This window comes from Protopterus annectens, chromosome 12.part0, assembly GCF_019279795.1.
Source record: "Protopterus annectens isolate FY-2018-M chromosome 12.part0, PAN1.0, whole genome shotgun sequence".
Lineage (NCBI taxonomy): Eukaryota > Metazoa > Chordata > Ceratodontiformes > Protopteridae > Protopterus > Protopterus annectens.
This window is the reverse complement of record NC_056746.1, coordinates 288,422,711-288,438,105: the sequence shown is the minus strand read 5'-3', so window position 1 is coordinate 288,438,105 and position 15,395 is coordinate 288,422,711. Positions and strand designations below refer to the sequence as shown.

The following is a 15,395-nucleotide window of genomic DNA, read 5'->3' as shown; positions in this document are numbered from 1 at the left end:
CAGGAGGAGAAGCATTTAGGTTACCCAGGAGAGGTGCAAGAGCAGATTCAAGTATTTTTAGGATATCCTTTAAGTGTAGTTAGAAAGATTTATTGTTTTCTAATAGTATAAGAGATGGAGGTATGTAAATTCAAGTTTTAGAGAAAGAAACGGAGTATAGGGAGTCGCCAACAGTATTGTTTAATTTAGTTACAGTTGGCAACATTTTGTCAGAAGAGCATATTTATCTTTTGGGACTGTAGAGTTGGAGAGTATTGTTTAGACTTGGGCATTTGCTTGGGTTATACAGTATATGATCTTATGTGTCGTATCAAGCTGTGAGCTAAATAGTCCTTTAATTCCAGCCACTGAAGTTGCTTTAGTGTGAGGCAGTGATGTGTCCTAGAATGATAGTTGGTAGCAAATTTTGCAATTTTATTATAGCACTGGTCAAAGAAGGAGAGTACACTGGATTGTAAATCACCATATATAATGGCTACATATATGAGACTAGGGATGTGAAGAGATGAGGCAATGGTTGCCCTGGCCTGCTCTACTAGGGATGGTTTGGCTGTCTAGAGGGCTTACAATTTTTGATGGGTTTTCTTTACAGTCCTTGTTGGCCTTTCCACTTATGCTGTGCTGACAAGGTCAATAAAAAGGCCAAACATGGATGTCCACAGCTAGTGGGTTTGGATTTATTGGCTTGAATGTAACCATAAAGACTTAAAAAGTAAAAAAGTCATGGGCATTCAGAAGGACTGTAGCTGAAAAACTTGATGTTCTTGAGGTGTTTTTGCATATATCCCCATAGGTCTCTACTAAAGGAGGATTAGCTTATCACATAGTCAAAATTCTAGCTTGGCTGAATTTTTGTGTAGTTTTTACTGAATGGTTTGTCTGTGTGTCCTTTTTACCCTTTGGTTTGGTTGGTTGTATTTTTGTTTATCACCAATAACTGCCAACGGGTCAAAGAAGTAACTAAAAAACCAATTGCCAAGACCCTGGAAGAAAACACAATAAAGCTTATGGACAGGACAACTTAGTCAAGCCTTGAAGTCGTTGATTTAACAGTGCAGTCCACAGAAATTCAGAGGATAAAAACACCAAGGAACAAAGCTTTTCAGCCATGTAAATAGTTTAATCCAAGCATTCGCTTCACAGAAAAAACACTGAAATCACACTAACGCTCCATATGCAAGTACGTTTTTGTTTCAAAAACTTCCTCAGATGTGGGCTGGAAACTACATCAGTACATATATATATATATATATATATATATATTTATATTTATACATCAATTAACATTTAAAATCTACTACCTTTCTTTCACCTCCACTAACTACCTTGATGATAGCAAGCTCAGATGCTCATAAGCCTAGTACTTATTATACAGCAGGAACTTCTCATTGTTACATTTGTTAATGCCTGTTATGTACTTCACAGATAAAGATTCTAGTTGTCTACTGATGTACTATGTTCTTCATCTGTAAATATGTTGTAAGTAATTTCTATGTAAAATTGTTAATTGCTATGTAATCCAATGTAACTACTGTCTGTTTATTTTACTGTGGAGCTTTTCTCCCCGGGCCTCCGCTGAAAATGGACCCACGTCCAGTTGGACACTCCCGGTCAACAAATTTAAATAAATAAATAAATAAATAAAAATAAAACCACCAATCTCATGCTGCATAGTAAATTGCACAGTATTTTTTCATATAAGGGGTGGCGTAAGCCACAAAACTTTGGGCTAGGCTTATAAATGCCTTAGGGCAGATAGCCTAGTATAAACCTATGAACCTAAATGAGGCATAATTGAATATTATGTCATGAAACATTTAAAACACATTCTAAATGCCTTATTTCTAGCATAAAAATTACTATTGACCTAATTGTACTAATGATAACAATCAAATATCATACCAGCTGTCTAAAAGTTTGCAAACTCTTTGATACAGCCACTTTTATTACTTTAATTTAAACTTTAAAATCTCTTAAACCTTTTAAAACCTTTTCTAAAAAACTTTTAATACAGTGCCATCTTGTGGAACAAAGTTGAACTACCATTTTCTATTATAAAGAATGTATACTTCCTAGGAATTTCTCTGACCCAAAACTTATATAAAGTAACTGTTGTAATCTTACTTACAAAATTCAGAGCCAAACAGTAATAAGCAGCTATCCATGTTAATACAAATATATTTAAAATCTTCATATTAAATGAATAAATAATGTGCAAAATAGCAAAATGCAAAATACAAATACTATAAAAACATTCTGAGAACACTTTAAAAACTCTTTCAATTTCTTGACGTCAGTGTAGTTCATCATCTTATGTTAAAAATATATTGTTAAAATACAGGCTGAGATAGCAATCCTGACATGGAAATTAGTTAATAACTTGATAGGTAAAGGAAGAACATTAGATTCCTGTTTGGGATCTATAGTTTCGTAGCTCTTAGTTTGAGGAGGGGGACAATGGAAATACTTTCATTGAGTCCCGGATGCTTATTGGCTTGCAACGTAACTTGCCATCAAAGCTCACGGTACTCAATTCTTTCCTCCCATAAACCACCCCTAACATCATATTTCACTTTTTCCAGTACAAAAAATTCATAATATGCATGTTCACATTGTAACTTATGTTTATAGAGTGCATTAGTCTCTTTTTTTTTTTGTATCTCATACATGTGCTCATAAATTATTCTTTTCAACTTTCGTTCTGTCTTCCCAACATAGAAGGTTTGACAGATTCCACAGTTTGCCAAATATACTATTCCTTTGTCCTCACAGTTACTGTTTTCCTTCCCCTGGAGAAACAATTGTCTACTTTCAAGGAACACTGTTTCCCTGTTTGTAATATATGGACACTGAGCACAGAGTCCACATTTAAATGTTCCTTTTCTTCTTTGGTTCCTGTTTCTAAGGTTCTCTACATCATTTCTTTCTAACAAGTTCTTGAGGTTGCACCCATTTTTGTAAACTATTTTGACATTTTTATTTGGTCTATATCTGTAATAGTGGAAACTTTTTTCCATTCCTTAACCATTGTGTTTCTTATAAAGTTGGAGCTTCCATTAAATCCAATCACTAAAGCACCACTAAAATTGTCCTCTGGCTTCTTTGCCTGTTCATTAACCACTTCATTTTTTCCCAAAATTGGTTGAAATCTATCAGCTCTACCCTCTAAAACTTCCTTTTCTATGTCTTCCATCAAGGAATGTGGGTAGCACCTTTGCTTCAACATATTGTTCAAAGTATTCATTTCCACCACTAAGTCTTCCATTTTTTATGTCATTCTCGATGACCTAATATACTGCCCTCTCACAAGACTTCTTTTCTTATGAATGGGGTGGGCACTGTCATAGTTCAAATAGGAATTTGAATACGTATTTTTCCTGTAAACTTTTGAATGAAACTTCTTGTTTTCTTTATAAATCTCAATGTCCAAGTATCTTAACCTGGCATCATCTACATTATGGGTGAACCTTAGGAAATCCGTAATATTGTTTAAGTAGTTTATAAATTCTTGGATTTCCTCATTTCATGTGTTCCAAAAAATACAGATATCATCCAAGAACCTTTTATACAACAACCATTTCTGGTTGTATCCTGAGTTTAGTACCCATTTTTCCTCCCGTTTTGCTAAGATTAAATTGGCATACGTAGGTGCACATGCTGCGCCCATGGCTACACCTTTAATTTGGTGAAAAAGTTCACCTTTAAAGTATAAGAAGTTGTACTTTAAAACCAGGTCCATTAGTTGTACAATAACCATACATTCATCTTGGTTTAAATGGCTGAAAAGCTTTAATATCACCTAGATGCTGTGTCCAGAAACCGTTCCATGTCTTTCAATCTCTTCAGTTCCAATTCCCTGGCAGAAATTATAAAGGTCCTACCATTTTTGTCCTGTTCAAATATTTGTTTATTTATTGACATTTAACTATCGGGAAAGTCTGACTGAGTACAAGCCCATTTTCAGCATAAGCCAGGGGAGAAAAGCTCCAAAGTATTGCAAAACTTTTTAAGAACAACAATTTTGCAGTCTTCAAAAATAAAAAAAGAACATTTGTAGTTTAATTAATTATAACAAATTAGTGATGATATAAAAACATCTGTTGAGAATTGATACAAGTTATATGACAATCATTTAGTATTTATAGAAATTTTAGACAGTTTGTAGAGAAATTAACTGTTTCAGATAGGAGTCTGTCTCAGCCTGAGTGACCTAAGCTAGACATACTATTCTCTGTAGTAGAGCTGTAGCTGGTTCATCTAGTGCCCAGTGCCAATCACTGATGTAGCACCCCACTCCCCTTCTTATAACAGTCAGATCCACGTCCCCTAGCTCTTGCACTGATACAAAAAAAAAAAACAAAAACACTACTGTAGCAACATGATTGCCACATTTGTAGCGATCAGCTTACTACAGTCATATTCACACTCTCAGCTCTTCCATTTAAAAGAAAAAAAAAGACTACGAATTCACTTAAAAATAATATAGCAATGGGTTTTGCATCAACATGCATTTATTCTGAACAGTAAGAAGCATGAAACTCCAATGTCTGGTATTATGTGCTGTCTGTAATACTCAGTGATTTACCAGAAAATCAAAATTTTTATGAGAAATAGGATAAAAATATGAAACAAAATCAGGGACTTCTGCAAAATGTTGGACAGCTTTGACATTTGATGGGAATGATTAAAATGGCGATAGAGTTAATATGTTAGAATCAAACCATTATAGAAGTGTTTTTTTAATATATTTATTTTTTTATTTGGCTGGATATGAGATTTTTTTAGTCTGGCTGGTATGAGATGATAGATGCTGCTAAGGACTTCCTTTTTTATTTGTACTAGTAAAGATTAAGGTTTCCTAACAGAAAAGTGGCATGGCTTTTAATTTTAAGGGAAGCTACATCTAGTATACCCTCAGTTATTTATGGAGGATGCTAGTTATGGCAGTGGCATATAGAAAGTGATTATTATGATTTCAGAATGATATTCAATAAGACACTCATATTCAACCCAGTTTATCTTATACAAGGATCTACTGGGAGATCAGGAAATGTCAATTTTATATTTTCTTTGATATACATATTTATGTGTGTGTGAAAAAAAATGTGTATATATATATATATATATATATATATATATATATATATATATGTGTGTGTGTGTGTGTGTGTGTGTGTGTGTGTGTGGACCCTGCCACCTGTCTGCTTGCTACGTTGCTATGCCCATTCCTAGAAACAGGTTGTGATTATGGTCAAGGAGTGATGAAAGTGTGTGTACTACTCCTGCCCCATTAGGTTTCAACCATAATAATTCCAACCTGATCCCTGATGCCTTTAATAACTACTTTACAGAAGCCATTCAATCTCTCGCCAATTCTCTACCTCCAACTACTGCCTTCCCACCAAATACCTCCAAGACTTCATCTCCTACCTTTCATATACACCCTATTCCTACATCTCTTATCTATAAGCTACTTAAAAAAACTGAAACCTTGCACCCCATCTGCCGACCGTCTCCCATCTGAATACCTACAAATTGCCGCAAAAGCTATAGACTACCCCATATCTATCCTTATTAACAGAACTATCTCTGAAGGTAAAATACCTACCATATGGAAAGTATCCCACATCATCCCTCTACATAAAGGTGGATCTTCTATTGAGCTATTGATCTTCTATTGACCTATTGCCTTACTCTCCCCATTAGCCAAGATAATGGAAAAATGTATTCACAAACAACTACTCAACCACCTACTACAAAATAATCTACTAGCCAACTGCCAACATGGCTCTAGACCATTCCACAGCACAACAACTGCCCTTCTATCCTTCACTGACTCTATAAATAAAAATCGTAACAATAACTCCTTTTCCTCTGCGCTATTTATAGACCTGTCAAAAGCCTTTGATATGGTTAACCATAACTTACTTCTACATAAACTGAAGTATCATTCTCGTGATCCACTAGCATTATCTTCAAAACAGACAACAAGCAGTGCTCTGGGATAACAAACTGTCTTCATTACTTCCAGCAAATATTGGAGTCCCACAAGGCTCTATCTTAGGTCCCCTTCTTTTTTCCTTATTTATTAACGACCTCCATATGAACATACCTCAAGCCACCTGCATTCAATATGCAGATGACTCAACCTTAATCTGTACTGCTAGGAACATAGCCTCTCTCCAGTCCCTCACCCAAACTGTTTTCCAAAATGTAGAAAACTGGTTTATGCAACATTGCCTCCTCCTTAATCCCAAAAAAACAAAGCTACTGCTTTTTACTCCAACTCATAAATCCCCCACTCCATTCTTCTCTATAACCTCTAACAATGCTACAAACATAACCCCAGATACTACCACCCGCCTACTAGGTGTTACAATTGATAACCATCTTAGCTATGATGACCATATTGACTCCACCATAAAGACTGTTAACAAAAAACTTGGAACTCTCTATAGAATTAAACCCTTCCTTACCCCCTCTGCCAGGAAAACTATTGCCCAGACCCACCTCATTTCTACCCTTTTCTATGCCTCTGCTATATATATAAACCTATCTAAAAACAACATCTCAAAACTTTCTACCTGTTATAATAGCATAGCTAGATTTATCACAAGCTCTCCATTTCAAACTCACCATTTCCTTAACCTCAAACAACTAGGATGGCTAGAATTGCAGAACCATATACTCTGTCAACAGTTACTTATCGCTCAAAAGATCCTATACCACCCTAATAACACCCCTATCCTCACTAATCTGATTTCACCATATAAAAATCTAGCTACACTACGTTCTGCAAATAAACTCCTGGTCTCCTCGATTAAATCTAACAACAAAGCTGGTGACTGTCTTTTCTCAAACATTACAGGTAAAAACTGGAATCAGCTCCCTCCTGAACCTTCTACCCTAGCTTCTACTTCTCTATTCAAAAAACATATTAAAGAACATCTTAAAACTCAGTGGCTTTGTCGTTGTGCTAACCCAGACTGAAACATTTTCCCCTCCTGCTCATACCCCTTCCCCTCTCCCCTAACCTACACCTCCAAAACTACTTACTTCTCTTTTTTTTCTCTTAGTAATAGGATAAAATATAAGGACTTGACTCTGTTTGCTCATACCCAACTTGTGTTTAGTGTACTCGTTTTTTTTTTATTTAGTTTAACTTTTAGCATAATGTATATAGTCAATATTTTTAATACTATATTTTTTCTTTAACTAATACTATCTCTGTACTGTTATTATACGTCTTTGTTATATATTGTTAACTTTGTTATTGTTCATGCTTGGAGCTTTTCTCCCCGGGCCTCTACTGAAAATGGACATATATCCAGTTAGACTAGCCCGGTCAACAAATGTAAAATAAATAAATAAGTAAAGTGATGCGTTCAGAGTCTGAGCTAGGTTTTAGCTATGATGTTTAACTTATTAGTGCCGAGACAGGTTTCAGACATGGTTATCCTGTTTACTGTACTCTAGATATTAATGTATGCAAGCTTTAAGTCTTCTGCTATGATACCTGGGTTCATAGGTCTTAGATCTGTGAGTAGGTATGGAGATAACTGTTAGGTTAGGAACTTTTAACTGTTAGGTTAGAAACTTTTAAATGTGTTAAGTTATAGGAGAGTTGATACGTGTATCTATAGGCTAAAGTCAGCTGAAGACGTGATATAAAGGATTTAGATGATGAATTATGAAACAGACCTGACCCAGGGACTAACCCTTATGATACTCCTACAGGAATCTGCTTGATGAACCAGAGGAATTACTGTCTACTTTTCATTATAAAACAATCAATCCACTCGCTCTAGAACATTAATGAATCCCCAGGTAAATATATATATATATATATATATATATATATATATATATATATATATATATATATATATATACACACACACACACACACACACACACACACACACACACACATATATGTGCGCGTGTGTGTACATATAGAATGTGCACTTAGTTAAATAAGTACTTATAAAAGCTGAGAGTACAGTCTTGAAAGATATGAAAGCTATGGTTTCATACACTGCTGTATTATGCCATGGAATTAACTAAATGGTACAAGAGAAATAACCATGAGGATATTAGCTACACTTGTCTTCTTCATGTCTTGAGAAGGTATGCTCAAAACATTACATAGTATTTTCATAAAATCCAAGACTGACTTAACTTGATCTGATTTAGTGTAAACCCCACGAATAGTCAGATTTTGGCATGGTGGCTTCAGCTGCATGTCTTATCTGTCGGTTGTTAAATGTTCTTCTATTCTCACTATGTGACCTTTGTGGTGCCTTCTGGACACTTTTTCAATGAATGCATAAACATTTTTTATCACTTCAGAATGCTTTTTGTGGTTGCAGTGGTTGTTGCTCTGTAACAAATAAAATGATCACTTATGCTTAAGATTGCTGTATTTTTAAAAATAAAAAACATGTCTGTATTTTATGTATCTTTCACAACTGTGCACAATCTTCTCTAAAATACCTATGCATTCAGAATGTGTATTCCCTGAAGTGAGCAGCAGCTTTTACAGTCTGTCCGATAAGACATGCATGAATAAATTGCCTGTGAAGCTCTAGCAGGTTTCATCTACATTGTTTTGATTTTCCTTATCAAGGATGTTGTTGCAGTTATGTCCTCATGATCTTAACTGAAGTCTGTCTGGGTGTTTAAACATATCTTCCTCTCAGAGGTCAGAGTTAGTCATAATATTTGGGTTTGCCCACCCCTTTTATGCAGATTCCTGACAATGATTTTTCCAAGCAATGGCTTTCCAGGTGAGGAACTAATGCTGGGCTCACATCTGCTAAAATACTGATGTAGGTGATGTAAGACAAATCATTATACATAGTCTGCATTGTTCTATGATCTCTTTAGTTCTCCTCAACAGTTCTTTTAGTGAGTCCTGAATAACGCTGGAAAGAAATTCTATTCTGTAGTGACTCATTTTATTGATTTTTAATTTTCCTACATACGAGTCTTTTTATAAATGTGTCACTTTTATCAGTTTTTGTGAAGGACCGTAGGACATCTTCAAAATCAGTGAATAAATGCACTTGTGGCTGATGAACAGTGTCCAATAAGTACTATGCAGGACCACTAGGGGGCTAATGCATTTATAAAGAGCAATTGCTTCTCATAGCTTGGCTGCTTACTAATTACAGCATTATCTGCCCTAATTGTACTAGTGATGAAGCTGCGGTGGTGCAGCGGTAGCGTTGTCGCCTCACAGCAAGAGGTTCTCCTGTTCGATTCTCAGCTAGAGCGCCTTCTGTGTGGAGTCTGAATGTCCTCCCCGCAGTTGAGTGGCGTTCAAAAGACATGCGTGAATGGGCGTGCCTTCGTTGAAGGTTGGGCGTCGAGCTGGCACCTCGGCACCATAAAAATCCACTGACAATCATTAGTGGACCGGAGTTCTGCTGTGGCAACCCCCTAACTGGGAAAAGCCAAAAGAAGAAGAAGATTAATGACAGCAGCATTCCGGTGGGGTAGCTACAAAGGTCAGTGCTGAATATTCACAGCAGAGAATAAAAGGCATTTATGGACAGGCCATCATGTAAACACAGAAAGCAAATATGATAGACAAGTAATAGTAAACTGAGCGAGAGAGAATGCAATTCAAATTTTCCCTTTTCTTCAAAAAAAAAAAAAAAAAAAAAAACAGAACTTTAAACTATGGTGGGCTAATGACACCTTTAAAGCTTCTCATTTCAGCATTATTAATATTATTACTATTATTATTATTATCCAGACTGACGTAGGACATTCATATCCTGTCATGTACTATTGCTTATTGAAGTTATTATGCAGTTTGAGAACAATGAAAACTACCTAGGCAATATCAGTTTTAATTTATATATCACTGTTGGTTGTCATTATCCTTCTGTGAATTTACAGTTTATTTTCTGAATTTAAACCTTTGTGTACATGATACATTTGACTCCAGCTGAATAGGTTTCAATGACATTTATTTTCTTTGACTAAACATGTCAGTGTTGAAAATCAATGTATACAGTAGCTAGACTGCTTACCTCATCTTTTGTATCCTTCTGCAGGGTTGCATGTCTCATCACTGATTGCCTGCCATTGCTGGCTGCAACCTTTATTACTGAAAACAGCGTTGTAGCAGCTGTAAGTATAATGTCATGTGCTCTACCTCATGCAATATTAATAGAAATGTCCAAAGAGTTGCCATAGAAGTACACTGGGAGAGTGAGAGAGAGAGAGAGGTGCTGATGTAGCAGATACTATACTGAGGGGGCATGCAAGCTAACACAAAGATTAAACAGTAAAAGCAAATTTCCCAAACAATCCATTAGATGAATGAAACACCACAAAACATATGTTTCTGAAAAAACGTTTTGGTTTAAGAAGCTGTATTTCTTCACTTTTCTTTAAGTCTTTTTTTCCTGCAAGGTAAATTGAACAGTAAACTGGCAGCATGTTCAAATAAAGGCTGCTAGTATAGCTAAATGGCATACACAAGTAAGCAGGGCAAACAGTGATGCATGTAGATATGGCAGCAGAAAAATCAGTCATGTGTGCTTCAAGAACATTTCCTTCTTTGAGATCAGCAGGGATGGTGAACTGTTAGAGAAGTGTACTATCCAGCTCGTAGGAGATATCTTGCTGCAGGTACCACACAGAGCAGCATGTCTAATGGTACCAGAACTGAAGGACCAGGCGAAGGGAACACGACCAAGGAAAGGGACATGAAAGATCCTCAACAGAAAGGTGTCAAAGGCATTTAATCATAAAGAGACAAACATTTATTCTGATATTATGTGACTTTGTTGTTTTGGTGATCTTCTTCCAATGAAAACTTGTTTGCAGAATGTTTCCTATCTCATTATCATCTGAACATTGTAACTGCTGTCATGCATTCTTCTGCCACTTGGCCTGGGTCATCATAGCAGAACAGGGTCTTCAAACCTGTTTACCCTGGTCAATAAATAAATAAATAAATAAATAACATGGATGAGGTAACTGCATTACAGAATTTTCCATATATAGTGTATAAAAATGGCAGGTGAAGTAGCTCCATAATTGCCTTTCTTAAGGGATTCTGCGATATTTACAATAAAAGAATGAGATTCAGTTGGGCACCACTTAGAAAAACCCTGATTTAAAATATTATTTTTTCTCACACTCCTTCCATTGAAAAAACTTCCCATCTATTTGAAGCAGAGTTCTTCTCTAACCTTATTTAACTGTAACTTGGACCAGTAGATGAGGCATTGGAAATTTACCCCTGGTCTAGCACCTATGCCTCTAATAGCCAGAGGCAGCCTATAAATGTTTGACCACTCATGCACAAGCCTACACACACCCCTTAAAATGACCCTAGGGTATCAAAACTTGTCAGATAGATTTGGGAAGCATGGCTAGACTTAAAAAGAACCCCCCCCCCGGGGATGTTAGCTTAGTAATCACTTATGCACCTGTAAGACCCATGCTGGCTAAGGTTATATGTAATAGTACAGAAAGATGCAAAAGGAAAATGTTTGAAGCCAAACAGAATTGTATAATAAGTCTAAAAGCAGATTGCAGAAGATTTGAGCTGTACAGGCATTTTTACTAGGTGGCCAAGGAAAGCTTCAGGAAACAAACAACCACTGAAATACAGAAAAGAGACAGAGGCAGATAAAATGAAAAAAAAAAAAAGCTAAGTGATAAAATGTTAATAGGCCAAATAGACTGAGTATGAGAAAAGGCATTTAGGTAACTGGGTCTGATAGATAAAGTAGGTAAATTGTTAGCAACTTAAGAGGCATGAACCATATATGATGTTCCATGAAAAAGATCAAATTAGAATATAATTGATAGAAAGTAAAGCACAAAAGATAGATTATTTCCATTATTTATAACCTGAGTAATTCCTTCTGTGAAGTCAGAAGCTATGTAATACATTTAAATGTGTCAAAATCTGTATATTACAGACAGGAATGGAGGATTTAGTAGTTGCTTTATATATAAAGGCAGCTCAGCCAAGAACCAAACCTGAGAACCTCTTGCTGTGAGGCTGCAATATTATTTGTTGTGTCACTGTGCCAAACAAGTATGAGGGATGAGTGGTACCTGACATGAAATATATTTAATTTTCCAAAAAAGATCACAGCTATCTGAAGAGCTAGTATAAAAAAATTAAGGGTAAGAAGTTAGGGCAAGGTTGCACTCAGGTAAGTTAAAGGGAAATAACTTGGTAGCAAGGCTCTGTAGCACAGGGGTTAGAGCACTGGTCTTGTAAATCAGGGGTTGTGAGTTCAGATCTCATTGGGACCCAACAATTAATTTTATCTGAGGTGGCTTACTGGTAAATTGCCTTGGCTATGGTGTGAAGGGTCCTGAGTTCAAGACCTGCAAGGGATGTTTATTTCCCAATATTCAACTCCTCCCTGGTTAGATCCGAGCACAAACTAATCACCTTGGAAATCCACATCACTCCCCCCGCAAAGGTAACCACCATGAAAAACTTCTACAAAGCTAACTTTGGGCTCCTAAAAACAGAGGTGGCTAACTTCACGGCAACCATGCAATTAGAGAACAGCTGCATGACTGCTGAATCATGCACTAATGCCCTGTACGAACACGTACACAAATCCATGGATCTCACCATACCCAATAGAACCAAGACGCTCACCTCCAAAAAAAGGAAGCCAATCTGGTGGTCCCCTGCCATAAACAAACTCTACAACAGAAGGAGGAACTGATGTGAAATAAGGTGAAGTCCCAAGACTGGAAAAAAGCCCTTATCAGCCTCAACAAAAAGTTGAGATCCCTCATCAAATCCTCTAAAGCTAGCTATGAAAACAGAATTTAAGCAGATAGTAAAGACAACCACAAGGCATTCTATAGTTATGTAAAGAATCTTTACCCCCCCCCCAAAGGACCAATCACAATACCAGTAGATTGCCCAGCACCCAGTATTACTGCTGCACAGGTTAAAACAGCAATGTCCAAGGCCAAGAATACAGCTTCTATGGGACATGACGATATCCCTGACTGTGTTCTACATGAACTACAGAGTGAACTGGCACCTCAATTGTGTGCCCTGTTCAATCACAGCCTCACCTCAGGCTTTGTCCCTACCAAATGGTGCACTGCTACAGTTCTCCCTCTCCACAAATGAGGATGACAACAGACCCTGGGAGCTATCGCCTCATTAGCCTGATGAGTCTGATATGCAAAGCTATGAAACACATCATCATGGACCTAATAATTAAGGATACAGGGAATCTCCAAACTCTGGATCTAACACAGTTTGGTTTTGTGAATGGTAGATCATGCCTGCTCAACCTGGTCAACTTCTTTGAGTCAGTCACCAGGGCTGTGGATGAAGGCAAGGTGTTTCATACAGTCTGCCTTGATCTGGCCAAGGCCTTTGATACCATTCCCCACTCAGGAATCCTAGAAAAACTCACTAAGCTACGCATCAACCCCTATATCACTAGGTGGGTTGCAAACTGGCTCGCAGATAGAACCCACAGTGTGAAACTAGCTGACTCCAAGTCAGACTGCTGACCAGTCACGAGTCGAGTCCCACAGGATTTGGTCCTGGGTCCTCTCCTGTTTGGTATCTACTTTTCTGAAGTCCAGGCCAAGACGAATGGAATCTGGCTGACAAAGTTTGTAGACAATTGCAAGTTGCGAGCCATAATTAACTCCCCAAGGGATGTTGACATCCTACAGAAAGGACTCACTGAGACCAACGACTGGTGTAAGAACCATGGTCTTAAGCTCAATGTCAAAAAATGTGTCTTCATCCCCTTTGGGAAAAACCCAGTTCCTATGAATTACCACATTGATGGTAGTCCACTGAACATAGAAGGTGTCATAAGAGATCTGGGAACACAGGTTGACAGCAACCTCTCTTTTGACCACCACATTGCCACTGTGGTCAGAAAGTCCTTCTATGTGGCACATCTCTTTACTAAGGGTTTTGCATCCAGGAGGAAAAAAGTCATTGTCTCCCTCTACTCTTCCCTCATTAGGCCAATCATCGAGTAGAATGCTTCATTTGGCATGTACCTCACTAGACACCTGCAACAACTGGAGAGGTCGCAAACGTACCTCACAAAGAGGATCCTAGGCATTAAACACTTGTCCTGTATGGACAGACTAAGAAAACTCCAATTATTCTCTGTCTCATGTCACCTACTTAGAGGCAATCTCTGCTTGACTTACAAAGCCATGTTGACCCAGCTCTGTTAGAAATGCTACATCTAAATAAATCCCAATTCCTCCACACTACATGCTCCAGAGACCTCAACCTAATTACCGCAATCAACAGAACAAGCTGGAGGGACAGGTTCATAACCCAGATACTGTCCATGCTATGGAATGGACTTCCCATACATGTCAAGAGGAGTGCCTCACTGGCCCTCTTCAAGAGAAATCTTGATAAGTGTTTGGGAAATAGAGAATTCACCCCGGGGATCACTCCAGTGGTTCTACTCGACAGAGGCACTGGGAACTAAGGTCGGGTGGCACGATGCCAGGGTAATCTTATGGTCTATGCTTGTAAAGGCTCCAGGGCCATTAGCCTAGTACACACCTATGAACCTATAAGGTGCTCTGCAGAGATCCATCCCATAGCTTTAAGTTCAGTGATGAGCAGACTGCATAACACTGATAGCAACTTTGACTTTTGCAGCTTCCTAAAGGCATTCCATGGTGGGTTGACAAAGGAGTCATTTTGAAAAAATAAATGGTTGTGGTAATTGTGAAGCCAGAGGTAATGCCAGGCTAAAAGAAAAGCAGTTTTGAAATGCCAGGCTAACTGAAACAAAATGTTTTTTTTTCCTTTTTCCCTCTTCTTTTTCTCGTGGACATGTGAAATATGTTGTTTTCATAGTTATAACACTTTATTTTTCTGAACTTCAAAAGACAGAGGGACTGTGAAATGTGTTTAACGTCCTCACATTCTGGCACCTTTTGATTCAAGAAAAGCAGTTGTTGATCTGTTTTGACAAAGCTTGGTGGCTGTTATGATGAGTAAAACAGCTGGTTGTATGATGCGTTTCCTGATCAGCAAGATGATGATGTCATGAACACCAGGGGCTTGGGATAATATGCTATATAACTGTATGCTATAATAGTTGATATGATACTTGCTTGTGGTGTGGAAGAGTATGTGAATACTAGCTAGATACCCTTACCAGTATTTCTATAGTAAGCTGTCCAGGAAACTTAGATATTTGGAGCTTATTTTTTTTTCTGTATGAATCCTATCTACGCCTATTACTTTTTGAAATATTTCCTTGTGTGTGCCAGCCTATAAATATTTTACTTTACATGTGCACTATTTTGTTTATTATTTAAGCAAAGTTTATTTAAATGACTTGAATCTATTTTTGCTGGCTGGCATTTATGTATTTGTAAAA

At 37.3% G+C, this 15,395-nt stretch overlaps 1 protein-coding gene across 1 annotated transcript in view; it reads left to right on the top strand.

Moving 5' to 3' along the window:
- ARPC1B (actin related protein 2/3 complex subunit 1B) overlaps positions 1-15,395 on the top strand; it is a 258,119-nt gene that overhangs the window by 195,659 nt on the left and 47,065 nt on the right. Inside the window, exon 7 of the mRNA XM_044089351.1 lies at positions 10,068-10,143. Within this exon, the coding sequence (XP_043945286.1) occupies positions 10,068-10,143 (76 nt within the window). The remainder of the gene's footprint in view (positions 1-10,067; positions 10,144-15,395) is intronic.